General features: G+C 49.8%; 9 protein-coding genes across 9 annotated transcripts; 5 read left to right on the forward strand and 4 right to left on the reverse strand.

Annotated features, from left to right (window-relative positions):
* Nucleotides 1–139: 139 nt before the first annotated feature.
* N7519_007406 (uncharacterized protein) lies at nt 140–1801 on the reverse strand (the record flags this gene model as incomplete). The annotated part of the gene is made up of 3 exons (XM_057294182.1): nt 140–1121; nt 1176–1278; nt 1339–1801. The coding sequence occupies 3 exons, from the start codon at nt 1799–1801 to the stop codon at nt 140–142; spliced, it is 1548 nt and encodes a 515-aa protein (XP_057148993.1).
* Nucleotides 1802–2565: 764 nt separating this feature from the next.
* Nucleotides 2566–4122, forward strand: N7519_007407 (DUF1593 domain-containing protein; the record flags this gene model as incomplete). Its single annotated transcript, XM_057294183.1, has 2 exons — nt 2566–2874; nt 2929–4122. 2 exons carry the CDS (start codon nt 2566–2568, stop codon nt 4120–4122), a joined length of 1503 nt encoding a protein of 500 aa, XP_057148994.1.
* Nucleotides 4123–5399: 1277 nt separating this feature from the next.
* N7519_007408 (uncharacterized protein) lies at nt 5400–7090 on the forward strand (the record flags this gene model as incomplete). Its single annotated transcript, XM_057294184.1, has 3 exons — nt 5400–5618; nt 5667–5769; nt 5820–7090. The coding sequence occupies 3 exons, from the start codon at nt 5400–5402 to the stop codon at nt 7088–7090; spliced, it is 1593 nt and encodes a 530-aa protein (XP_057148995.1).
* A 5051-nt stretch (nt 7091–12141) lies between these two features.
* chiA1 (class III chitinase ChiA1) lies at nt 12142–14857 on the forward strand (the record flags this gene model as incomplete). Its single annotated transcript, XM_057294185.1, has 2 exons — nt 12142–12694; nt 12753–14857. 2 exons carry the CDS (start codon nt 12142–12144, stop codon nt 14855–14857), a joined length of 2658 nt encoding a protein of 885 aa, XP_057148996.1.
* A 698-nt stretch (nt 14858–15555) lies between these two features.
* N7519_007410 (CaiB/BaiF CoA transferase family protein) lies at nt 15556–16742 on the forward strand (the record flags this gene model as incomplete). The annotated part of the gene is made up of 3 exons (XM_057294186.1): nt 15556–15607; nt 15659–16254; nt 16332–16742. The coding sequence occupies 3 exons, from the start codon at nt 15556–15558 to the stop codon at nt 16740–16742; spliced, it is 1059 nt and encodes a 352-aa protein (XP_057148997.1).
* A 264-nt stretch (nt 16743–17006) lies between these two features.
* Nucleotides 17007–19382, reverse strand: N7519_007411 (GMC family oxidoreductase; the record flags this gene model as incomplete). The annotated part of the gene is made up of 7 exons (XM_057294187.1): nt 17007–17551; nt 17608–17977; nt 18029–18100; nt 18154–18616; nt 18670–18913; nt 18973–19098; nt 19154–19382. The coding sequence occupies 7 exons, from the start codon at nt 19380–19382 to the stop codon at nt 17007–17009; spliced, it is 2049 nt and encodes a 682-aa protein (XP_057148998.1).
* Nucleotides 19383–20549: 1167 nt separating this feature from the next.
* On the reverse strand, nt 20550–21461 carry N7519_007412 (uncharacterized protein; the record flags this gene model as incomplete). Its single annotated transcript, XM_057294188.1, has 4 exons — nt 20550–20672; nt 20725–20912; nt 20964–21152; nt 21203–21461. 4 exons carry the CDS (start codon nt 21459–21461, stop codon nt 20550–20552), a joined length of 759 nt encoding a protein of 252 aa, XP_057148999.1.
* A 766-nt stretch (nt 21462–22227) lies between these two features.
* Nucleotides 22228–23583, reverse strand: N7519_007413 (aspartate aminotransferase family protein; the record flags this gene model as incomplete). The annotated part of the gene is made up of 1 exon (XM_057294189.1): nt 22228–23583. One exon carries the CDS (start codon nt 23581–23583, stop codon nt 22228–22230), a length of 1356 nt encoding a protein of 451 aa, XP_057149000.1.
* Nucleotides 23584–24204: 621 nt separating this feature from the next.
* On the forward strand, nt 24205–25419 carry N7519_007414 (uncharacterized protein; the record flags this gene model as incomplete). The annotated part of the gene is made up of 3 exons (XM_057294190.1): nt 24205–24564; nt 24625–24778; nt 24929–25419. 3 exons carry the CDS (start codon nt 24205–24207, stop codon nt 25417–25419), a joined length of 1005 nt encoding a protein of 334 aa, XP_057149001.1.
* Between the last annotated feature and the right edge of the window lie 470 nt (nt 25420–25889).

Here is a 25889-nt window from a genome sequence, read left to right on the forward strand (position 1 = left end):
ATAGTATACCCCCTCATTATTTATACAGCAAATCTTTACTCTCAGTATGAAATTCAACACAATTTGACATGAATTTGTCCAATACGTTTGTTGTTGTGGGTTCTACGCCCCGCCAGTTTAATATGAACAAACCGATAATCTACGCAACCTCAACGTGTTCAATCTGCCGACATTTCAAACCAGCCTCATCCTCCTTATTCTCCAGTTGCCTAATCTGCGCACCCAGACCAGTACAAACGTAATCCTTAAACTTCCTCGTCGCCACCTTCTGCTGGAACATCTCATCAAGTTCCTCAAGCGACCGATCCTTGGTCTCTGGCAAAAAGAAATAAACAAAGACCATAGCAGCAACAGAGAAACTGCCATAGATAATCGCTGTCCGGCCCCCAATTGCAGCCTGCACGTACGGATTGACGAAATTGATAGGCACCGAGGTAACGAAACTGCCAAGAGACGACAAGAGAAGTGTCCGTTCGCGCAGCTGCCCGGTTCCAACCTCGCCGCCGAGAATCCACACACCAGGGCCCCAGGACAACGCATAGGAAACATACCACAGAACAAGCATGGCAACACACCCGTTCTGCGTCATCGGAGATAGAACATCGTAGCCATTCGCCGTAGTCCCACCGACCCCAATCATCATGGCAGCCATGAAGAACGCCCCGACAAACATACTGCTCCGTCTACCAAGCTTGTCGAACGTAAATAAAGAGACTAAATTCGCGACGATCCCGCATGCAAGCACGATGACATTGTACTGTAGCGGGTCAGCAAAGCCCAGCTGCTTCATGAATGTCACAATAAAATTATTGATGAATGAGACACCTTGCGCCTGTTGCAGGATCTGCACGCCCATAGCGACGATAGTTCGGCGCCGGTTAGTCCCGCGGAAACAGTCCATGATGCTCGTTGCGCGGTGGAGCTCGCGTTGTTCCTCGACTTGGAGTCGGAGGAGCTGGACCTCCTCGCTCGCATTGTAGTTGGGTCCGTATAAGTCCTTGACTGCGATCTCAGCTTCTTCGTAGTTCCCTTTGTAGACGAGGAAGCGGGGTGTCTCAGGGAGGAAAGGGTATGAGATGATTATTCCGATGGGGACCAGGAGCTGGCATAGAATTACTGTCCTCCAGTGGGGTCAGCTAGATGGGGGACAGTTGGAGTGGGCTTCAGGTGCATACAAATACGCCCATTCCCCTTTCATGTTCTGACATAGGAAAACGACTAGAGTGGCGAGGAAGCCGCCGAATGTATTCCAGAATGAGTACGCCGCCAGGAACGCGCCTGGGAAGTATAGTCAGAACACCCATTGCTCATTCCTTGTAGTTACTGAACACCACATACCTCGGATTTTAGCAGGAGCACATTCTGACTGGTACATCGGCACGACGTTAGATGCCACGCCAATGCCCGAGTACACAATAATGCGACCCACGACCAACTGCCAGAACGACGTCACAGCAGAGGCCTCGAGGACAATTCCAATGGAAAGCAGAGCAGCCATCACCAGCAGCGTGGGTTTCCGGCCCAGATGCGAGCACAGCCACGGCGAAGCGAGGCAGCCGAAGATAATTCCAGCCGAGCCAGTGCCCGTACCGGCAGACTGTTTCTCAGATGGAATACTCCAATCACCGGATGCATCCTGAGACCCATACTTCTGGGCAAACGGCGTCAATCCCAGCGCTCCTCCCCACCAGGAATTATCGAAGCCGAAGCCAATCGCTCCCAGGGAGACGAAACATCCAATGAAGAGCAGGCGAAGGCTAAGCTCCTGGTAGAGCGCGGACTGTTTTATGGCGCCAAACATAATGACGAATTGATAAGAACCAGCAACGACTTTCGATTGAAGACTGCACACACTCCTTCGACAAGAGGACTCGCAGCCCCCCGGCATGTGTCACCCAGTCTTTTATATGCATACCTAGGGTTTGAACAACGTCATCAAGTCCCTCCCGAGGAACATTTACCCCAGACGGAGCCCCGCAAGAGATGGCCTGACGTCGGGCACTGCGAATGCCCCGCTTGTCTTTTCCCCGTCAAAGCGACTAAGTTAAAGACCAAGCTTGGTGCAGAGTTCATTGGAGGATAGTCTGTGCTGGCGGTTAGAAATGCTGGTTTGGAGGTGTTGTTGACTGAACCCAGGCAATCCCCCCGGGTTCTCCGCAATAGCACGCAGCTAAACCAGGAGCGAGTGGCTATAATTGCGATTCTCGGTTGTTCTCGCGAGGGGAACTGCAAATACTGCGCTTGTATTTCCCTGTCGGAGCGAAGAAGCGAACGACTAACCAAGCTTGGTAGAGAGTTCGTCGGGGGCTAGTCCGTGGTGGTGGTTACGGCTTGGTTTGGAAGTGTTGCCGGCTAAACTTCGGCAATTTTCCCCCCAGGTTCTCCGCACTCGGACGCCCCAGCCGAACTATGTATATGCGAGTGGCTATAAGTGGGTTCTGGGTTGTCCTTGTGAGGGGTGCCCTTCAAATATGGCGTATTGTGTTCGTGAGTTCCAATTCTGTTGTTCCCTTTGTTAACATCTTCGTACAGTTATTCTCATAGCCATCATCATCACCATCGACAATGGCATCACAGCACCAAATCCAATCCTTCCCGTCCAAACCGCGCGTCTTCATCCTGAGCGATATCTCCAATGAACCCGACGATGCTGAGTCACTGGTGCGCTATCTATTGTACGCCAACCAGTTCCGTACTGAAGGCCTGGTAGCTTGCACGTCAACCTGGATGAAGAATAAGGTCTGCCCGCAGGACATGCACAAGATAATAGACGGCTATGAGAAAGTCGTAGACAATCTCAATGCCCACGTCCACCCAGACGACCCATATCCAACAGCCCAATATATGCGATCGCTCATCAAAAAGGGCGCAGAGGTACCGTCCAGCGTCATGCCCCCTCCGCCAACCCACATCCTAACAACCAAATAGAGCTACGGCATGACCGCCGTGGGCCCAGACATCCCCCTAAGCGAAGGCGCACAGCATCTGCTAGACCGTATCCTCGTTCCAACCGACGATCCCCTCTGGATCCTCTGCTGGGGCGGCACAAACGTGCTCGCATCCGCACTCCTCAAACTCCAAACCACACATTCCCCCACCACAGCCGCCACGCAGCGCGCAAAGCTCCGCGTATACGCAATCTCCGACCAAGACGACACAGGAACCTGGCTGCGCACGACCTACTCAGATCTATTCTACATCTGCTCCGTGCACGGGTGGTGCCAGTACGGACTAGCTGCGTGGACCGGGATCTCCGGCGACGCATGGTACGGCTTCGACCAGGGCGGACCAGATGGGTCGAAGATCAGCGCGGAATGGATCCGAGAACATATCCAGATTGGACCCCTGGGCTCAAAATACCCGGATTTCATGTTCATCCCAGAAGGCGACACGCCGACGTTCCTGTACCTGATCCAGAACGGGCTCGGTGTTGCTGAGAGCCCGGAGTACGGGTCCTGGGGCGGTCGGTATATCCGCACAGACGTGAGCGGGGCAGGCGTTGCGAATGGCCATTTCAGCGATACTCCAGATGAGGTCGTTGGGCTTGATGGGCGCCGGCACAAGTCGAACCAGGCGACAGTGTGGCGCTGGCGGGACGCGTTCCAGACTGATTTCGCGGCACGCATGCAGTGGAGTCTTTCTGGGGATGTGGCGCGCGCGAATCATCACCCTGTTGCTGTTATTAATGGGACTGTTGGGCCTGCGCCGCTGGTTCTTGAAGTGCCGGCTGGGGGCGTGGTGAGGCTTGATGCGCGGGCGTCGTATGACCCGGACCCGGAGGACTGTATTACGTTTAAGTGGTATCAGTATAAGGATCCAAGTGCGACGCAGTGGTCTGTTCAACATGAGGTTGGGGAGTTGGGGATTCGGCTTTTGGATGAGGCTGGAAGTGTGGTTGAGGTGACAGTCCCGCCGGCTGAGAAGTGCTGTGTGGAGCTTATTAGTCGTAAGGCTGTTGCGAGGGGGCAGTTGTTGCATCTTATTTTGGAGGTGAAGGATAATGGGTCACCGGCGCTGATTACATATCGGCGTGTTCTTATTCAAGCGACGAACCAGGAGTTGCTGGGTGGTGGCGGGGGTGCTGAGGCCATTGGTGATACTATGAGAGATGTGATCCCGTGATGTTAAGCCATGAAGTAGACAGACAGTGGGTCTGTATAAAGTACATAGATGGAACAATTTCCTCTGTTCTTCATTCTTTTCGGAACAATGAAAGATAGATAGGATGACTGCGGCTGTGCACTATCAGGCTAGTGGTCTGCTATGATCCAATCCGCCATGCAAATCAGAAGCTGATTTTCATTGTGCGCTCACGGCCATTAGTTAGTTCTTCGTCCTCGTATCTGGAGCCAATGAATATTATCCCCCAGTACCCCTCACGGCCCACTTCATGACCTGTAATGAGGCTATGTGTAGAAGTCCAATGTCGCCGTGATACTGTCCATCGGTATTCAACAATGTTCTATTTCACACAGACAGCAGATCCGGCTACATCACCTCCTATCAAAGAGAGCACATCCATTTGTCATGGCAAAAGCTAAGGAGGGAACCATACCCTTGACAATGCCATAATAACAGCCCTGGTCTCTCACACTGGTTTGGAATTTCGATATTATCCCGGGGCAATCTCAGGCTTTAGAAGTCCCTCGTAAATAGTTTCCGTTATATGAGCTAATTGATAAGAGAGAATACGTTAAACACAGGTTATTAGAGATCAGAAGCGCTTGTTTTGTCATCTATCACGTCCTTTGTTGTTGGGATGAGTCTGAGCGGCGCCTGTAAGAGATCATTAGACTTTGAGGTCCACGGGTGTTTCGCTCGGACGGATGGCCAGGTGTGGAGTTGAACGAGGTACCCCAAAAGGAGGGCTAGCGTTGATGTAGAACCGATTCCGTGTCTCTGGATCTAGGTGTCCTAAGATAACAATATAGGACAGGCCCCTTCGGATTTGATATATAGGTTCCAAGGTTGACGGGAATCGGTCCGGGAATCGGCCCCACATGTCCCATTTAGAGTTTAGTGCCTGAGGCAGATTTGTGCCTGAGGCGAATAACCTTGCTCATTCTTGTCTCCTTGCTTCACATCCCCCCCTTTGTCGAACCGTTGCTATTGGAAAAAGATGATCGTGACTTAATGGGCATAATTGGGGGCTTATGTGTGGTTTGGCATCTTCACAATGGCAATAATTATGGTCTTGTATTGATCCCCATTTCTGAAGCCGAGAACGAGGTATACGTTTTTATCTAAATTATGGCGTGATGAAATTTCTGAGCACCCCAAAACTATGGCAGATAACTGAAGATTCATTTATTTCTCCTTTCTATTCTACCCATTCAAAGTCTTGAGTCGATGGTGTACGCCTCTTTTCATTGCCGGCTCGAAACGAATTGCTCGCACGTATGGATCTGGCATTGAAGGCTGAGCCTATGGCCACTGAGAGTCTGTCACCTAAGAAGGAGAGAGCTATCGACACCAAATATGCTGATGAGACTCTTCGAATCCTTCAGCTTCATGGAGACTCTGTTGGTTCATTGACGACCGAGAAGGAGAAAACGCTGAGACGCAAATTATACTGGCGTATTTTCGGGCTACTCTCCGCTATCAACCTGCTGCTCTTTGTGAGTTCGTTATCAACACCTCTTAATTGCAGGCTCTAACTTCTCTAGATGAGCAAATCCACTCTCGGCTACGCCGCTATTCTCGGCCTGTTCGAAGAGACTGGCATCACCAAGGCTCAATACAACAACCTTGGAACTTTCTTCTACGTCGGTACGTGACAGTATTGTCCTCCGATCTCATCTTCCCTAACACTCTCGTAGGCTACATTGTGGCACAATGGCCGGGGCATTATGCTATGCAAAAACTACCATTTGGAAAATTTGTCGCCGCTCTTGTCTTCATGTGGGGTGTCATTCTACTACTTCATTGTGTTGCCACGACCTACGGCGCTCTTGTGGTTCTGCGACTGGCGCTCGGTGCCGCGGAATCCGTGGTTGTACCTGCAATGGAAGTCACAATAGGGATGTTCTTTAATCGTTACGAGCAGTCCTTTCTCCAACCCTTCCTTTGGTTGACGTCCGCCGCCGCCCCTATATGCGCCGCATTTATCTCCTACGGTTTGCTTTGGAGTCATAGCACCATCCTGCCCTGGAAGCTTTTCATGATTATTACCGGGGGTGTCTCGGTACTTCTTTCTGTTCTAGTCTGGTTTCAGTATCCGAACAACCCAGCTGAAGCTACGTTCCTGTCACTGGAAGAGAGAATCCACACCATCAAACGAGTACACGAGTCAAGTCAAAGCTCTATTGAACAGAAGCAGTTCAAGAAGAGCCAGTTTATGGAGACGCTCCGTGACCCCATCTCCTGGCTATTTACTCTTCAGTCCTTCACCTTGATGATGTCTAACAATCTCACCTACGGTCAGCAGAACCTTATTACTAAGGCTCTTGGGGTGGACAGCTTGGGCTCAACTCTCGTCGCTGCAGCTGGTGGCGGGTTTGGTGTCCTGGTTTGTCTTGCAGGAGCCTATGCCCTGCGGTGGTGGCCATCAAATCTTGCCTTCCACGGACTCTTCTGGTGTGTCCCTGCAATTGCAGGTGGGATTGGGATGGTTGCTATTGATTGGGACCAGAAGCTAGGAATGCTTGCATGTCTGCTGCTGGCTGGTCACACCTATGGTAATACCTACATTATCGCGCTGGGTTGGACTACATCATCTGCAGCCGGCTACACGAAGAAGCTGACCCGAAATGTTATGTTCATGGTTGGCTATTCCATCGCAAATATTTGCTCGCCGCAGATATGGGTTCCTAGGGACGCACCTCGCTATTACGGTGCCTGGATTTCCATGATAGTGGTCAGCTGGGTTGGGACACCATTGATCCTTTTCATTATACGGTTCCTGTTGAAACGTAGGAACGCCCAGCGGAAGGCTTGGGTTGCATCTTTGACCAGCGAAGAGAGAAAGGCTCATGAATTGGGAGTGGTTGAGGAGCTTGATGAAAATGGGAATATGACACGCAGGGAGGTTGAAATTGCCATGTTGGATTTGACGGACATGGAGAACCCGTTCTTCATCTATCCTATCTAAATGGCACGGTTATATTGAAATGGGCATCATCCAACACCAAACCTCCAGAGAAGCCATTCGCCAGAGAAAAACGTATATACCTGCTTCCAAGGTCCACCTATTTCATCCAACAATATGTAGGCAGACAGGAGGCTAAGCTCTTGCCATTGCCTAGGTGGAACTTGCTGATGAGAAAAACTCTTCGGCAGACTCGGGGGGCGTTTCTACCGCAACAATGCAGCAGAGTAATCATATGGGGGTGGAAGGTTCGGCAATGGTGGACATGAGGGTAGAGAATCCATAGTATCCGTCTATCTTTTCTTAATCTAAGAAGTGTGAATTGCTTTCAGAATTGTATAAAGGTACGGTCAGCCATGCCTGCAATTGACCCGCATCGCCTCGCGCAAAGAAAGAGCAGGTCTACTACTGCAGCCATTCATTATCATACCGTTATAATCACCGGCTTCTTTCTAACTAGCTACATATTCTCATTGGCTTTTACGGAGTAGAGGAGAGCAACTCAGCCGTGCCATCTGCTTAGCATCGAGTCAACCGCACGCTCTGTAGGCCATACACCTATTTTCCGTGGCAGATAGGCCCACCAGTCATCCATTCCGCTCCCGGGAGCAATATTATTCAGGGCCTTCACGTATTCCCAGTACTCCGGGTACCAGCCACACATTTCCCAGTCAAGAATCGCCGTGATAGTAACTCCAGTGGTTGACTGATCTACTACGCCATTTGTTGGAAAAATTGACTCTTTAGGCAGAGAATTGTTCACAACTGTGGCTCCCATGATGTTTCGTGGATGAAGATCACCGTGGGCCAAAACTACTTTGTGATCATCCTGCAGATAGGATCTAATCATAGCAATGTTGCTAGTTTGCGCCCGCTGCGGGTTGGAAGTGAGGAATTCGTTAAACTCGCACTCGTTACTTGATGCATCCTTGGGCAACGCGGATTTGCCGTCATGACCGAGGCATTGGTTGGAAATTGAAATTCGTTTCTTTCATCGGTCGCACTCCTGTCATCAGAGGAGCTGGCTGTTTGAGTTGTTGACTGCAACGAAGAATCACGAAATGCTTTCCGCAGTGCGGGATATGTTTTGGCCTTGTGCTCTAACAAGTCGGTCATATCCCGGTAGGGGCATGCTTCGACTCGCATGTTCAGATCATCAAGAAGCAATGTGTTAACTTGAATGCAAGCTTCTTCTTCCTCATCCCTAAGATGATATTTGGCATTTGGTTCCATAGTTCTTACTTTCGTGTCAGTGTGTCGGGAGATACACCACGAGTCCCGCAACCTACCTCGACCACCATGCACACCGCCCTTACATATTACCGCTTTCTCACTTTCTCTAATAAGTCAACATCGGCATACATGTATGGAGCTGAAATACCCGGCGTGTCGTTAGTGGGTCTGAGCTATCTACACACTAGTAGGTATGAAGCCTAGTACAAGGTTCTGCATCGTAGCCGTAAGTGAATCTTCTTCTTCTTCTTCTTCTTCTTCTTCTTCTTTTTTTTGGTGGAGTCAAATTGAATTTTGAATTGTGGTCTCTCCCCCAAGTGTGATGGGCGAGGACAGTCTTTGACAGCAGCAGCCTGCAATATTACCCTATATCTAGTTGACCCGCATTATCGGATCTACTCCACTCGAAATCTCCCTCCACAACAGCATGAATGGTGGCGAGAGTCTGTCCTGGCCAATATGGAACCTTTGCTTAAATTGTCTCAAGAGCTGGTGAATCTGATCATGGCTGAGACTGAGGACTGGCCAATCGCAATAGCGAGACAGAAAGATGGAAAATTGAATCGAAAGCAGAGCGCGAGCGCGCGAAGGAGGTTCAAACTCGAGAAGTCCGATATCATGATTTTGAGGGTCCATTATTTGTCGGCGAGGAAGACATAGTGTTTAGACCGTCGCACTCGTGACCGATTCTTGTTGTCCTCACCGGGTATATTATGTGAGAAGAAATGGAAAAAAAAAAAGAAAGAAAGAAAGAAAGAAATCCCCTTAACTGGCCTATTATGGGGACTCTCGCATAATACGACACTCAAAATAATGGATCCTGTTACGGTCTCTCAGCCACGTCTCCCTAAGCGAACTCCACTTGAGGCTGCATGGTGATGGTTACTAACGTTCAGGGCTTAGCTCAGGGCGTTCGGATAGCCGCGAAGCAAGTACCCTGTCTATCCCATGGCAAGGGTCTAGGACTCCAATAAAAGTCCGGAAGATCTCCGCCGCAATATATCCCCAGGCAGTATTGCGCATAGCATCAGAGCGCTAACCCCTATGCCACGACATGGTTGTATGACTACTAGTATTGCTGATGTTTTTCCAGTTAAAGAAAAGCCAGACGCCATGGCCACGTACGGAGCAATTATCATCTGATGCGATGAAAGTATCAGAGCCGTATCCTATTACAATGAGTAGTATCGGAATATATATTTCGAAACTTGGATTTACCAAAATTGTACGGACAATCTTCATGTTTAACGCCCCATCAATGATACTTATTTCCTTGTTCTCTCCAATTCGAGCATATGTAATATTGAACTCAGGGGACCTAGGGGGATATATAAATGCGTGAGGCCGGACAACTTGGATATCCATCCGCATAGATCAACGATCGGGTGGAGAATTGGCTTTCGTTATCTACCCAGTATCTTGATAAAATCCTGCTCATTCATGACTTTAACCTGATTTCAGATTTCGCAGTGACCTATACTTTCATTAATCTTGTGATTTATCAGCCCCGGAAGTATGTAGCCATATCAAAAGCTTAAACGTAATAACTAACACTGTCTATTTTCAAAATTTAGTGAGTAGTAGAATATCCATATCATTATCATCCGGAAGAACTTTCCAAGATTCCACAGAAGACCATGCCGAGTAGCTCCGTAATTTCGTTCCCACTCAACTTCCTATACTGGATCGGTCTTGTGGCTTATGGGTGGCGTTTGTTTGCTTTTTCCTATTATGGATTTTTTTTTTAATTAGTATCCATTTCGACTTAGCATAAAAAAGAAATTATAGTATTGTCCTTTTTGTTGCTGCTGCTTGAAGCTTGGAAGCATGGAAGAGATATTTAGCATATCGGAAGACCGGCCTACTGTAGGCCTACCGGCACTTACAGCCGAAAATGGAATATTTCGATTGCAAACAACAAAAATTGTTTCTAGCACAACGTAAACAACTTTCTGCATTAGGTTTCGAAATCGGGGGTTCTTCGGTTTTATGTGTTATGTTCGTGTAAATAGGGCTGGAACGGCTATAGAGAGGATCTTTTAATTACGGTCCACAGGGATCGTCCACGGTCCCCGCCTACGCAACATTATTAATATATGCTGATAAAATCCATGATATGGAGTAGTATATACATGGTAGGCTGGATCTGTACCTGCATCTAGGCTGGAATTGACTTTCTTTCATTCCAAGGTCTTATTATTGTCTCGGCTAATCCTGATCACAGGAGCACTGGGGGCGGGGGCGGCTTATGGGGAATGTAAAGTGCGCAGTTCCAAGATTAAAGGGGAGCAATCAGGCACCGTGATGAGTGGCGTCATTGTCGCCTAATACCACCTTAGAGTGGGCATATCTCCGAAGCAAATTTGTACCTTGCATAAACCGGAAAATAAAAGGAAATTGTAACGTGGGAGTTTTGGGGGCCAAGGGCTAGAACGTGTACAAAATACGGAGTACTCCGTACCTTGCACAAAGCTACATCTCAACTTGAGTTCGTTAAGGCAACGAATTAGAGGTACTAAAGGTGAACTAGAAGATGAACTAAAGATGATCAAGTGGAAATCAAGTGAGACAACAATCTCAAAGTGCCGTAAATGCTGTTCCTGCTGTAACCGAATAAAAACGGTGATCCGGCTTCTTTCCGGATCGACGCCTATGATTGGCGTATCTGGGATGGTCCTGCTCCACACTTACCCCTTAAGGGCTTAGCGCAGGCTTATTAGCTTTTGGCTCCGTCGGTTCCCATCTCCTCGATTAGGAAGTTTCCAAGACTCTTCGACCTCAGACCATATCACTTGGGTTGTACCCCATTACACTCACTTCTAAGCTTGTTATTTTTGTTCTAATGGATGCCTGTCAAAAAATTCTTCTTTACTGCCACTGTTTACCCTCCTACGTTTATCTGTTGTCCGACTCTCGGATTTAGTGCTCTTCATCCGACTACATAACATGGTCGGTGGACCCCGAGGTGTCCGTGCCCTGGTGCCTTTATCACGAGTTATGATTGGATTTTGTATATCAAGCTAACAGCCTCTGCTCCAGTCATGACCCTGACACTAATGCCGCTAGAGTCCGTTAGGGTCTTTTAGCCTCTTTCATGCGGCTCTTGCAATCTTACTGCGCCGAAATAGGCCGAAACAGGCACGGGGCCAGCACATACCCCTCTCCAAAGAAAAGCCTGTCATCGCTGATGACTGATCCAGCTTTTGCTCGAATGTGACTCTTTTACGCCACTGGCTGTATGGCCATGTTAAACCACGCGTTTGGCCTCTGACCATTCTACGGTAAAAAGTCCGGTCCATATCGCTTCCACATTGAGTTTCCATATCAAGTTCGCGGCATCGCTTGTGTGAACGGATCCTGAGGACCTCCGAGTCTAGTGTTCAGACTATCAAGCTTTGAATCCACTTTGCGACTTCGTGTTGGGTCGCCCTGCACCGGTGGAGTGCAGTCGGAGTGGCACTGACCTATGAATCATGGAAACATCCGGATCTCACGCACTGGTTCATTTCCACGTTTTGATAGCTCTGTTCTCTTTTCTGATTAGTGCGCTCTATGTCGGAGGTCGGAATCTTCCCCAGGGGGCGGAGGGGGACAGTCCCAGCTGGCGCTCGATGTATTTCAGTCTGCTTTTCCCCCAGGGAGTTGTATTTCCTTTCGACCATCAACACTCTCATTTTGAGCTCTTTGGGAAATTTCCCAAGCAGATACTTGTCTGCGTCCTCTCATTGTTCGCGAGTTAATCTGTCATTCCTTTTATCAGGTTAATAAGCGATTCTTGTTGCGTCTAAATATTGCATTTAATTACTACATTCATTTTAGTCATGATGTTCAAGTCCCTTGCCGCCGTGTCGGCACTGTCACTCTTTGCATCATCTGCTGTGGCCGTTGATGCCAGTCTGAAGAATAATGTTGCTGTCTACTATGGACAAGGTTACAACCAACCCCGGCTCAAGCATTTCTGTGAACAGACAACGTCGGACATTATCAACATTGGATTTATCGACAAGTTCCCCAAACATGTGGGCGACTTCCCTGGTTCCAACTTTGCCAATCAGTGTGACGGAGCCTTCTTCCCCGGTACGGAGCTGCTAAGTGGCTGCCACCAGATCTGGCAAGATATCCCTATTTGCAAGGCTGCTGGCAAGACAATCCTGCTATCCATCGGTGGTGGCACTGCCACAGCCCAGTCTATCCCGGACGAGGCCACCGCAGTCTGGTTCGCGGATTTCCTGTGGTACTCCTTCGGTCCTTACAACTCAGCAGTCTCTTCATTGGGGTGGGAAGAGAAACTGGCTGGCCTGGCCTTCCCTCGCCCATTCCTCACTTCCTCTGTTGATGGGTTTGACTTTGATATCGAGTACAACGGCGGAGTTGGTATGTTTTCCCGGTCCTCTGGCTTCCTCACCGTACTTTCTCTAACACTCCCATCTAGGCTACGCCGCCATGATTAATCGTCTGCGCTGGCACTTCAGCAAGAGCCCCGAGCAGACCTACTACATCTCCGGTGCTCCCCAGTGCCCTATTCCCGATGCCCAGCTCGGCAACGCTATTGCCAACTCGCACTTCGATTTCATCTGGGTTCAGTGGTACAACACCGGGGGTTGCTCTGCTGCGGACTGGGTCCACGGCACAGGCAAGTTCAACTTCGATGACTGGGTCGGTGTCATCGAGAAGAGCGCCAATCCCAACGCTAAGCTCTTCATCGGTCTTCCCGCATCCGAGGATGCTGCCAATGCTGGATTCTACTTGACCCCTAAGGAGGTGAAGCCCCTTGTCAAAACTTACATGAACAAGCACCCCAAGCACTTCGGTGGTGTCATGCTCTGGGAGGCTACCGCTGGTGACAACAATCTCATCGACGGATCAACATACACCGAGCACATTAAGGATATCCTGTACGATTGCGCTCCTCCTCCCCCTCCCCCGTCTTCGTCTGTCACCCCGATCCAATCCTCGACTGCCACTCCCGTTTCGTCTTCCACTGTTCCCCCGTCTAGCTCGGCTACAACTTCGGTCACCTCGGTTTCTTCCAGCTCGGTTGCTTCCTCTAGCTCCGTGGCTTCCTCTAGCTCCGTGGCTTCCTCCAGCTCCATGGCTTCCTCTAGCTCCGTGGCTTCCTCCAGCTCCGTGGCTTCTTCCAGCTCCCTGGCTTCTTCCAGCTCCGTGGCCTCTTCCAGCGCGCATGTTACCTCTGGCCAGTCTTCCACTTCAAGCGTTTCTAGCATCTCTGTGACTCCTGGCTCTTCGTCTCCTTCGGGACATCCCACTCCTCACCCCTCCGCCACTGGAAAGCCCACCCACAGCTCGCACTCGCACCCTGGTCACAGCCATGGACATGGGTCCCACACGCACACCCATACCCGTACCCACACTGTTCCAAGCTCTACTCCCCTGGTCTCCAGCCACCCCTCCAGCACTGTTCCTGTCTCTTCTGCGACCGAGTCTGGCTCCTCTTCCATTAGCGACAGTGTCATCCCGACCGGTGGCCCGTCTACCAGCGACGAGAGTACTGGGGGTTCCAAGCCTACTGGCGACAGCACTACCGGGGGCTCTAAGCCTACTGGTGACAACACTACCGGAGGCTCTAAGCCTACTGGCGACAACACTACCGGAGGCTCTAAGCCTACTGGCGACAACACTACCGGAGGCTCCAAGCCCACCGGCAGCGACTCCACCACAACCCCGGCTGGTATCACTGCCACTCCCTCCGTGACTGCCTCGCCTTCCTCTTTGGCTCCGGGTACCACCACAACTATCATTGTGACCTCCTACATTGATATTTGCCCAACTGGTTTCACCACCATCACCACCACTATTACCAAGACCTACTGCCCTGGTGACTCCACTGCTACTGCCACCCCAACTGGCACCGCTGAGATCACTGCTCCTACTTCTGGCCCTGCCACTTCCACAGCCTCCATTCCTGAAGGCTGGACTACTACCGTGACTGTCTGCACTCAGTGCGCCGCTACCCCGACTACCGTGACCCTAACCAAGCCCGCTGCCACTACTACCACTGAGGTTGTGTCGCAGCCCACCGGCCCTTCGGTGCCCGAGGGATACACCACCACTGTGACTGTCTGCAACCACTGTGGTCCTACTGGTAGCACCATCACCCTGACCATCCCGGTTCCCACTGCTACTGCCGCTATCCCCGGTGCTGGCTCTGGCTCTGGCTCTTCTGGAAACGGTGAGGGCTCGGGTTCCGGTTCCAACCCTGGCTCTGGCTCCACCGGTGAAGTTACAGTGCCTGGCGTCGGCCCCGTGGTGCCATCTCCTTCCTCCAAGCCCATCCCCAGCAATGGAGCCGGAGGATTCCACGCCGGTAGACCGTCGTCCAGCATAGTCTTCCACCCCTCGCCCTCACGCACTGCCGTGCCCACCGCCGCGACCACCGCGACGAACACACCCGCAGCGCCCAGCAGCAACCCAGAGGGCGTCTCCCCGGTCTACACTGGTGCTGCCTCGCGTTCCAACGTGACCGGCTTGTTCGGTGGCGTCCTCGCCGTCGCTCTTTCCATGTTCATGATGCTGTAAAGCTGTCCACTTGTCTGGACAACATGATCTCATCATCTATGTGATATGATTGATCTCACGATGCTGACTTCAAGAAGAACTGGTAATTGCTGGCGACTGGTTGCTTTTTCTTTTCATTACGATATTCTGTTTATTATATTATATTCTCTTTCACCCGATCTCCAGTTCCTGGAGAGATTCTATACCTCTTGGCCTCTTTTTGTGATTTACTCTGGCCAGTAGTGATTCATCGCGTCTTCGAATTGAAGTTTTGCGGTCGCGTCCGTTTGTCCTCAATCTCCTAATGATATACATTCCAAGGTGTCGCCGACGAGTCTTGACATATTTTCGTTTATTTTTGCTTGCTGTTTTACTATATACGATAGACAGAGATGCTCTTTGTACAAAAATACGATAATCCCTTATATTCCCTATGATGTCATTGCCTATTTGCTTTCCCTCGTGAATGAGTCCGTACATCTTAGATGTTATCACTCTTTTATCATTCTGCCGCCATGTAAAATCATACTATGACGGCCCCCTCGTTAGATAATAGTGCATTTGCATTATGAAGTGTGTGACGATCATTACCTACCTGGTTATATTTTGTGCACAATTCCCCCCGCATTCTGTGATATCCACGGACCTCGGCTGCGGAGAACTATTAAATGCCAACCTCACTTCGAACCTGAACTTCATTGTTCAATCCAATATACAAAATGTCACCATTGAAGGGAATCAAAGTCATTGAGCTAGCAGGCCTAGCCCCAGGTACGCAATCAATCTAAGAAACATCATTACCACAACTAACAACCACTCCAGGCCCGTTCGCAGGTCTCCTGCTAGCCGACTACGGCGCCTCAGTCCTCCGCATCGACCGACCCAAATCCATAAGCGGCGATCAACTAACCCGCAATAAAACCTCAATAACTCTCGATTTACGCGATAAAACCTCCCTAAACATCCTCTTCCGCCTCCTCACAGCAGCCGACATCCTAATCGACCCCTTCCGCCCAGGCGTGCTCGAACGCCTCGGCCTCTCCCCAACAGAAGTCCTCCTGAAGCACAATCCCCGCCTAATCGTCGCGCGCATGACCGGCTTCCGCCGCGACGGGAAATACAAAGATATGGCCGGCCACGACATAAACTACCTCGCCGTCTCGGGCGTGCTGTCCATGCTCGGCCGCGCAGGGGAAAAGCCCCACGCCCCAGGCAACATCCTCGGCGACTTCGCCGGCGGCGGTGCAGTCTGTTTCCAGGGGATCCTGCTCGCGCTCATCTCCCGCTCCCATACTGGTCGCGGCCAGGTCGTCGAGGCAAATATGGTCGATGGCTCGGCGTACCTTGCTACGTTCCCGCGGTTAGGGGAGGAATACTCCCCGCGTGGTCGGAGCCGCGTGGCGAGAACCTGCTTGATGGTGGGTGTCCGTACTATGATACGTACGAAACTAAGGATGCCGGGCGGTATTTTGCCGTCGGGGCTTTGGAGCCGCAGTTTTATGCGGCGTTGGTGCGCGGGCTAGGGTTTGAGATCGGGCAGCTTCCGAAAAGGGAGGATCGGGAGCAGTGGCCGGTTTTGAGGGAGATCTTTACAAAGAGGTTTAAGGAGAAGACGCGCGCGGAGTGGGAGGCTGTTTTTGATGGCACTGATGCTTGTGCGACCCCTGTTTTGGAGCAGGCGGAGCTTGAGGACAATGGGTATGAGCAGAGGCCTATGGTGCACCTTGTTAGTACGCCTGCCGCACCGATTCCGGCGGATCAGGGTGGTTGGTCGGGTGGGGGACTTTTGCCTGGGGATGGGGGTGTTGATACGCTTAGGGAGTGGGTGGGATGGGAGCAAGGTAAGGATTTTGAGGTCAGGAAGGATGGGGCTTTTGTGGCGATAGATGGGAAGTCAAAGATTTGAGGTAGTTATGGTTGATGTCCTTGATACGGCAATAGATGGATGTCTTTATAACTACCTGTATTAGTCAGGTATCTATGTGGGAGATGATTTCAGACTTTGTACTAGAGCTCTAACTAGAAAGATATCTATCTTCACAATGAAAAGCTCCCGGGTCCCTTTCTTGCGATATTCCAAACAAATCGCACACATTGAACTTCATAAATGCTAAGGCCGGTCCCAACCAGCAAGGATTATCATCACCATACGCCGAATATAAACACCAACCTAGATATACAGGCCGAAGCCAACAACAGCATGTACAAAAACAAGAATAAGAGAAGTCCACATGAACGACAAAGGGCCACTTCGAGCGGGACTACCATTGCTCTTGGGAGTGCCACTCTTCTTCGCAGCAGCCGCGCTGCTAGAAGGTGTGGAAGTCGACCCGCTGAAAGCGGGCTCGGGCTCGGCGGGCAAGTTGTAGTATCGGCGAATGATATCGCTCGCTTGCTCAGCCACGCCGTATGTCGAGGACATCAAGTGTGTAGACAAGGAAATGGGGACGATGCTGGCATCCGCAACGCGCACATTGGTAAGGCCGTATACGCGCAGATTGGCGTCGACCACGCCGCCCTGATCCTCCGGCAGCATTGCGCACGATGAGGACGGGTGGAATTCCGTGCTGGCTTCCTTGCGTAGCCATGCTATCCAGTCCTCATCGCTCTGGACGGTTGACCCCGGCGATGTCTCCTTTGTGAGGCTGTTGCTCATTGGGGTGGTTTCGCCTAGCTGGCGGGCGAGTTTGATACCTGCGAGGAGGATCTTGGAGTCTGCGTTATTGTCAGTATAGAAAATCTTCCGTTGGATATTCCTGGAGGGTATATACCAGCTGAGTTGCCGAAGTAGTTCGGGTCGATCACAGGGAAGTCCATTGGATTCGAGGAGTTGATGTAGATACGGCCGTGGCTCAAAGGGTGTTGGAGAGCAGCAGTGATGCCGATGTCACCGTTTGCATCGCTGTTCATAAATAGGATCTCGATTTGGCCTGTCGGGCTATTGAAGATCTTCGATGCTGTCGTGTTGCAGATTGCTTTGTAGCCGGCGACGACACCATCATCGTAAGTCGTTTTCGGTGCATATTTATCGATTGAGGCGAGGAATTTCGTCTGGTACTCATCGACTTTACTGCCGTATATAGAGCTGGCACCCACGTAGGCAACGGCGTCATCGATATATGTCAGGAATTTGGGATCATTCTGTGGGAATTAGCATATGGCGTTGTTTGAAGGAAGATACACAGGACGCACCTTGTCTTTGCCGCCATCGTAATAGATGGAACCTGCGGTGTCCACGTTCGTGTTCCATTTCACTGTGGCACTCTGTGTGACTAGGTCAGTTACATGTCCATTTTCTGAATAGGGGCCGGACTTACTAAATGGTCTTGGAGATGTTGACCGACACCAGGAAGTTCAGATACAAGCTCAACACCAGCCTCAGAGAGGACGTCCTTGGGACCGACACCACTGTAAAGCAATACAGCCGGGCTGCCAATAGTGCCACCCGAAAGGATGACTTCCTTGTTAACCTTAACCTGCAGTCTCGTTGATCCGCTATCAGTCGTATATTCAACAGCACTCGCTGTCTTCTTGTCGGAAGATGTGGAATTGTCGAAAACAAGCCGAGTCACATGCGCATTCGCCAATACATCGTAGTTGCCCCGGTCTGGAAGCGGATCGAGATAGCCGGACCGACTGTAGGACCGCGTCCAGTTTGAAGGATTGATGCAGGAGGTTGAGACGTCAGCGCCCAAGTTTTCACCTCCGTACATACTGGCAGAAGTGTCAATGCCCATACTCTGCAGTGACGCTAACCAGTCGCCCACCTCGGGGAATGTGCTAGGAATTCGTTAGCCTTATCAGCGAATTTTAGAGAACAAGATTCGGCATACTAGTCCGGGTATGTCGTATGGATCGGCCCGTCGGTACCATGATGTGATGCATTCCAGACGATTCCAGCCTCGTCAATCACATCGTCAGTGGGAGGAGTGAAAGTCTCGCTTTTCTTCAGAGCTGCATAGAACGAGTCCCACGACCAGTTATCGGCACCGTCCATATCTCCGAGCATATCTTTCCAGGCATTGACTTCATCTTCACCCGGACGGGTCATGTACAACCCATTGATAGCGGAACTGCCTATATCTCCGTGTCAATTTTCTGCTGCTTGTTCTTCGGAATATGAAGCTTGTACAAACCTCCGAGGACCTTTCCACGAGGCCAATTAATCTCCCGATCGTCCGCATTAGGCTGAGCAACGGTGTAAAAATCCCAATTCAAAGGCGTTGTCCATAACGAATCAAAATAAGAATATGCCGGTGTGTCTGTACCAGCGTCAGAAACGTCGAAAACTCCACAGGATCGAATAATTGAACGCACCTATGCGCGTGCGATACTCGTCTCCATTCCCTCCCGACTCAAGAACCAGCACAGTATGATTTTTATCCTCCGAAAGACGAGCGCCCAACACGAGTCCAGCTTGACCTCCTCCCACAATCACAAAGTCGTAAGAATCGCCGATTTCCGTGCGCGGTGATAATGCGCTCGCGAAGTGGCTTGCGAATAGGCCTGCGCCTACGATCTGGGTAACGGACAGACCAGATCGCATTGTAGGAGTGTGCGACGCAGATGGTCTAGAGTTAGTGGAAGGGTGGATCTCATATATAAAAAGCGCATCAGCGTGAATATGCTTAAGACTGTGGAGCTCAAAATCTTTGAAAACCTTGCAATGAACTTTCGGAATTCTCAATTCTCAAGTCTACGCACGATGATCCCCCGATAAGCACATCCTGAAGCCTCAATCGCGTTAGGTGAGTGGGTCAGACTTGGGCTTCTGCAAATGAGATCTTGGTTCCGCGTGCTCCACATGGTCTTTTCCAATAAATCAACTTTGTTTCTTTGGAACTGTCTTTCTACCCGTCCCCGTTCCATGTTTCCTATCGCGTGTTCCTGAATTATTCCAAGACAATCAGAATTTTCTTGGAATCCCACAACGTATGGTTCCCATTCTGTACACCTTCCTTACTGTGAACCCAGAATTGATAAATATCCACGATTGCGTTATCAGAAACAACACATCAATTTTCTGATGCGATGACTGATGACAGCATGGTTGCTATGCATCAACCGAGGGTTCAGAGCCAATAATGGGCTAGGATTATCTCCACTCACAAATTACCTCTCGTGGGCGGGTCTCAAAGATGGTTCTGATAGGCTGGTAGCTCGATGATCGCAATTAGAACGCAGCCAGTAGCCAGCCACGATAAAGGTATGAATCCAAAAGTCTAGAACAAAGCCCTGGAACAGTGTCTGGATTTCCATGGACGTGACGTGAAACATTAATATGACGAAACAGGGATCGATCGATTCTGATCGCAAATTGTATGTTATCCATTGACTGCGATCATGTAATATTTATTTAGTTGGAATGATCTCAGAGGGTAGAGGTGTTAGGGTTAACCTTGTGGGCGGGCAATTTATTTAATTTCCACTAATCTGATCTCACAAAGGCTGGCCCTCTGATTAGCCACCTCGGCAAAATTGTACGATTTTGCGAGAAGCTTGTTTGGTTCGTTGCATTTTGAAGACACTATCGATTTCTATTAGGGATTGTGGTAAAACTATTGTAGTCATACATTGGTCGTACGCAATTTCAATCTCCTCTGTTCCTCAATAATCCGCTGTTGTATAATAATATATAAGCTAAGGTTAATAATACTTGTTGACTCATCGCGGTGACTAGGATTACAAAAGCGATGGACCAAAACTTCCAAGCTCAGTGACCAGCAGCAAACATTCGCTCGTCCAGGGATGTTGAGGGAGGGGATTCTTGGGGCCCTGGAAGAGGTAGAGGAGAGACTTGAACGAAGAGGAGACGCCGCAGTCTCATGCCCTCGCACTATCATATAAGCAATGATGTTGGCGATGGCTGCCCAGCCATCGCGATGTACTTCGTACGCGACACAAGACCATTGGCCGCCATTATTCAGCCGGAAGAAGTAAAACCATTGCCCATCTGTTAGGGCACCCCACACGGTGCTATCGGGCTGTCCCCGAGCCTTTCGCATAGCCCGCACCATTGCCATATAGGCTAGAAGCTGCCCGTGGCTGTTTGTAGCTCTATAGTCCTGTTTGGCCTCTAGTATGACTAAGTAGCAAGCCATGTGGTTTGGCTCACCAAAAGACACACTGTAGTCGGCTGTTCCAACACACTTGTGCAGCCTGTTGTGGTAGGTAACCGGTTCACATTCAAGTGCGGTCTCAAATTGGAGACCAATATCCAGACCATCTTCCAGGAATCCACGAGCCTTTAGATTCTCGCAGATCATCAACAGCAGTCCATATATTTTGCAACGCGACCGAGCTTCGGTACACTTTTCTATACATACTTGTTAGCTTGGTAAGTGTAATGGGAAATGTTTTGGGTACCGAAATCTGGCCGGAGGTGAATGAGTGGACGTGGAAACTGCCATGCCTCGGGGCCGTGAACTTGAGTAAGACAAAAGGACTCGTTCACATCAGTGGGAGTCATGTCTTCTGCCGCGATCCTGGTGAGTTCAGATTTGAGGGGAGGGTCATCAATGAATTGTTTCAGTTCAGTTGTACTGATATCGTCCGCTTTTGATAGCTTATGGAGTTGGTCCCACCAGCTTCTCCAGGCCGTAGAACTGTTGGCTAGTGCAGGCATTATAATATAACTGAAAAGATGAGATGGGTAATGTGAAAGGGAGACGAGATGTGAAGGGGAGATGAGGCGAAAGGTTGTTGGTTCAGGTACAAAGTGGTAGGGAAAGTGCATTGGCCGAAGCCCAAATAGGAAATATACGTAGGTAACATTATATATGTAGATAAGCATGAGGTCATGTATTTCCATGGTTATGTGTCCATCTCACGTCTTTTCAGTGGTCTTCCTTTTAGTGGTCTTCCTTTTAGTGGTCTTTTTTGATGGTCTTTTTTGATGGTCTTTTTTGATGGTCTTTTTTGATGGTCTTTTTTGATGGTCTTTTTTGATGGTCTTTTTTGATGGTCTTTTTTGATGGTCTTTTTTGATGGTCCTTTGGTGATTCTTTTGTTTGCCCTTCTCTGATGGTTATTCTGGCCGCTCTTTTCGTCATTCTGATTTGTCTTTTTGGTAGTCTTCGTATGATCTATTTTGCATGCTTCCCCCGTTATATTAGGATTATAGCTAGAAGGGTAAGACATGCCGGCAGAGCATAGTGTTGGAGGTTATTGCTACTAAGGAGAGAGAGAGAAGGGAGAAAGTATGATCATCAATCTAGCAAAAGCAGCCCTTTCATAGGCTGCACCTAGCAACAAGTGCTCATTCTGCCTTCAAAAGCAGGCATCCATAGGACATGGGACCATGTAAGCTCATAAAATATAGGCCGTGACAAAGGTGCGATGATAAAAAAGAAAATAAATAAACACAGTACAATAATGAAGAAAGGCCTCCATCATGCAGGCATAGTACCAGGGGTCGTTGCAAAAGCTTCTTCCAGTATTTCCAAGCCACTAATGAGCTGATCCTCGGTAATAGTGATTGGCGGGGCGATGCGAAAGGCACCCCCAAAGCTAGGATGGCTACTGAGATTGGCCCACAAGCCTAAATCGTAAGCCCGGTCCCCGATCGCCTTACCCAAAGCCAGCGCAGGGGTCTTGGTCTCACGATCCTCAACAATCTCAACTCCTGCCATAAGTCCGCGTCCACGGACATCTCCGATACAGCCATACTTTCCCTTCAATGCATTTAGCCGGTCATGGAGTACCCTACCCATAGCACGAGAGTGCTCAACCAGCCCATCACGCACCACAATCTCAAGCACTTTATCACCCACAGCAGCAGGCAGTGGATCATTAACATGAGTAGTGTAGAAGCAGTAGTCCCGCTCGATGCACACTTGCTCAATCTCAGCGCTTGTAACAACAGCGCTGAGCGGCAGGCCATTCCCTAGCGTCTTGCTGAGGGTGAGGATATCAGGAACAACACCTTCGTGGTTGATAGCCATTAGATCCCCGCACCGGCCGACGCCCGTCTGCGCTTCGTCGACGATCAGGAGCATTCCGCGCTTTTCGCACTCCCGCTTTAGAGCGGCGAGGTAACCCGGTGGTAGAACGTGCATGCCAGCCGACGACTGGATACACTCCACGATGCAAGCTGCCAGCGATCCGCACGATTGCATGTCGATCATGCGCCAGCCGTATTCCATCTCGGCTTCCCAGTCATAGGATCCATCGGCACGGCGGAAGATGGAGCGGTATGCGTTCGGTGGTGGAAGCATCAGCATCCCTGGCATCAGGGGGCCTTGGCCTTTGCGACCGAAGTGGTATTGTGCGCCTAGTGCTTGCGCTGTCACGCCGTGCCAGCTACCACCTAGTCCGACGATTTCGAACTTTCCGGTGTATATCTTGGCCATCTTTATGGCTGCTTCGTTGCTCTCCCCGCCGGTGGAGAGGAAGAAGGCTTTGTCGAGCCCGGTTGGGAGAAGATTGCATAAACGCTCGCCTAGGCTGATCACTGGGGGTGATACCATGCCTGAGAAGAGGTGGTCTAATGAGGCTGCGTGGTCGGCGATGGTCTGCACGATCTCTGGGTGCCCGTGGCCGAGCAGGCAGGACATTTGTCCGGATGTAAAATCTAGCACTTTGTGTCCGGAGGCTGTGTACACGTAGAGCCCTCTGCTGCCACAGATAACGTCTTTGTTGAACTTGGTGCCATAGTTGAGAAGGTACTTCGATGTTTTAGCCTCAAGCTCTTCTTGGTCAACGTTGCTATATAATAAGACAGGATTGTTGTCATTCTTCGAGGACATAATTGCGACACTGGATTCTTCTGTGGTGGTCCTGTAGGATGATGCGTAGTACTTATAATCTTTTTCCCAGCAGAAGTGGGATCACGGCACTAGGTCGTTCTCTCTATTCCCCTCATTAATGAGTTGCAGGGGTTCGATCTTGTACCTGCTCTTTCTTGTTGGCTTGGCCGCGGCTCCGCGGCCAACAGATATCCTTACCCCACAACTAAAGTCTCCGACTGCAACCAAATGATTGAGATATTGCTCTGCATGCGACTACAGAAAACCGTTTTATAAACAATTGAGATAGGGGAGAATATTCGCTAAATTGGTATTGGTAATATCAAAATGGAATATATACACATACACCGAATTTTAGGCCGAGCGAGATGACTTTACCTTTCCGTCTTAGTGCTTGCTCTTGGCTGACTACCTAGGTAGCCCTAGAGTTACATAAGCATTGACTCCCGGCTGAGCATTGTGTAGGCGCGGATATACGGAATTAGCCTCTTAATCGTTTTCCCGCAGTGTCGTCATCCCTAGACATAATAAATATCATTTCTTGTCTTCAAGTATTTGCAATTCTATAAATTAACTTACACGGCTCTGCCATATGTTCATATCCATTGAGCGTTGTCAAGAATGTCTTCAGCACGGGAAGATGTCAAAGTGATCGCAGTACTTGGAGCGACCGGAAATCAAGGCGGTGGTGTGGTTCAAGCACTTCTCAAGAACTCTGCCCCGCGCTTGCACGTCCGTGCTATAACTCGGGATACCTGTTCTGCTGGTGCTTCGAAACTCAGAGCGAAGTTCGAAAATGACGACAGGTTGGAGATGGTGGCAGCCAATGTATACGACAAAGAATCACTGTTCAAAGCATTCAACGAGGTCTTTGGAGTCTTCGCAGTAACGAACAATCGACTGTCTGGGAAAACAATTGAGAAAGAAGAGGATATGGACCATGAGCTGGAAGCCGGAAGAAATATCATTGACGCAGCCAAGGTATGGAGACACCGGGGGGACTTATAAGGAGGGACTGACACCGAAATGAAATATATCTAGGCCTGTGAAGTTCAACATGTTGTGTTGAGTAGCCTGCCGAATTTGGCAGAAGCCAGCAACCGGCAGTTTACGAAAGTCTTTCACTTTGACAATAAATCGAAGATTGAACAATGGGCCAAAGATGAGCTCTTGGCTGTCACTGCCCTACATCCCGGTATGTAATATAAGTCTGAAAATGGGATATCTACTTATTCATTCATATAGGACTGTTTTACACAAATATGCAATGGTCCCAATATTGCCAACTCCAAGGTGAGCTTCACATATACTGCAAAGCAAACTAGTGACTGACGAATAAACCCAGATGATGGCACTGTCCGCTTTTGTGCTCCAATTGAGGCGGACAAACTAGCGGATTGGGTTGACCCAAGTTATGATATTGGGGTTTATGCTGCAGGTGAGGCATCGCTTTCTCTCCAGATGACCTGTCTACTTACTAACAGCCAAGAAATATTCCGTTTGGGTCCTCAAAAAACAGCATCAAAGACATACCCAGTGGTTGGGCCCAAACTCTCGTTTGCCGAGTTTGCGAATATTTTCAGTGACACCACCTCGCGCAAGGCCATCTTCGATCCGATCACACTAGACCAGTGGGGTGCTACTGTAGCTGCCACTGTGGGCAAGGGATACGAGGAAGATATCAGACAGATGATGCAGTGGATATCTGTTGCTCCAGATGAGAAGATATGCTATGGCACGATGGATCCTAGGGATGATACGTCGTGGAAAGACCTCGGAGTCAGGGCCAGCACATTTGCAGAGTGGATGGAAAGGGCTGCTTGGAGAGGACCGTGAGGTCAGACACGAGGAGTCACTATGCGTGGAAACAGGACATCGAGTGATTTTAGTAAGATTCGTATATTATAAATACACGAAGAGGAATTTACATCAGTTGGGTATCCAATACAACCATCAAGAATAGTAGGTGGTGGTGAAAGGCGGTGCCACGATTACACCGGTTTTTAAGACGCGCAAGTTGGATTTCCGTTTCCGCTGTAGTGCATACCCCTTGCCGCTTTTTTTTCTTTTTTCCTTTTTCTTTTTTTTCTCACTGAGTAAGGGATAAAACAACCAAATAGATCATCCATACACGTCAAGTTGCCAGACATTCAAAGCGTCCCCGTCGAAAAGGTAAGACTGCCCAGGTGATCGCATTGGTTGCCCTACGGGGCTCGGACCTGTCCAACCTTGGGAATGCGACGGTAACCTTAAAACCTTACTGGCCTGACGAACTATTATGACATAACCAAACTCCCAGGAGCCCC

The sequence above is a fragment of the Penicillium mononematosum genome, assembly GCF_028829835.1.
Source record: "Penicillium mononematosum strain IBT 11891 chromosome Unknown utg000003l:1.0-8172316.0:1.0-8177699.0, whole genome shotgun sequence".
Classification (NCBI taxonomy): domain Eukaryota; kingdom Fungi; phylum Ascomycota; class Eurotiomycetes; order Eurotiales; family Aspergillaceae; genus Penicillium; species Penicillium mononematosum.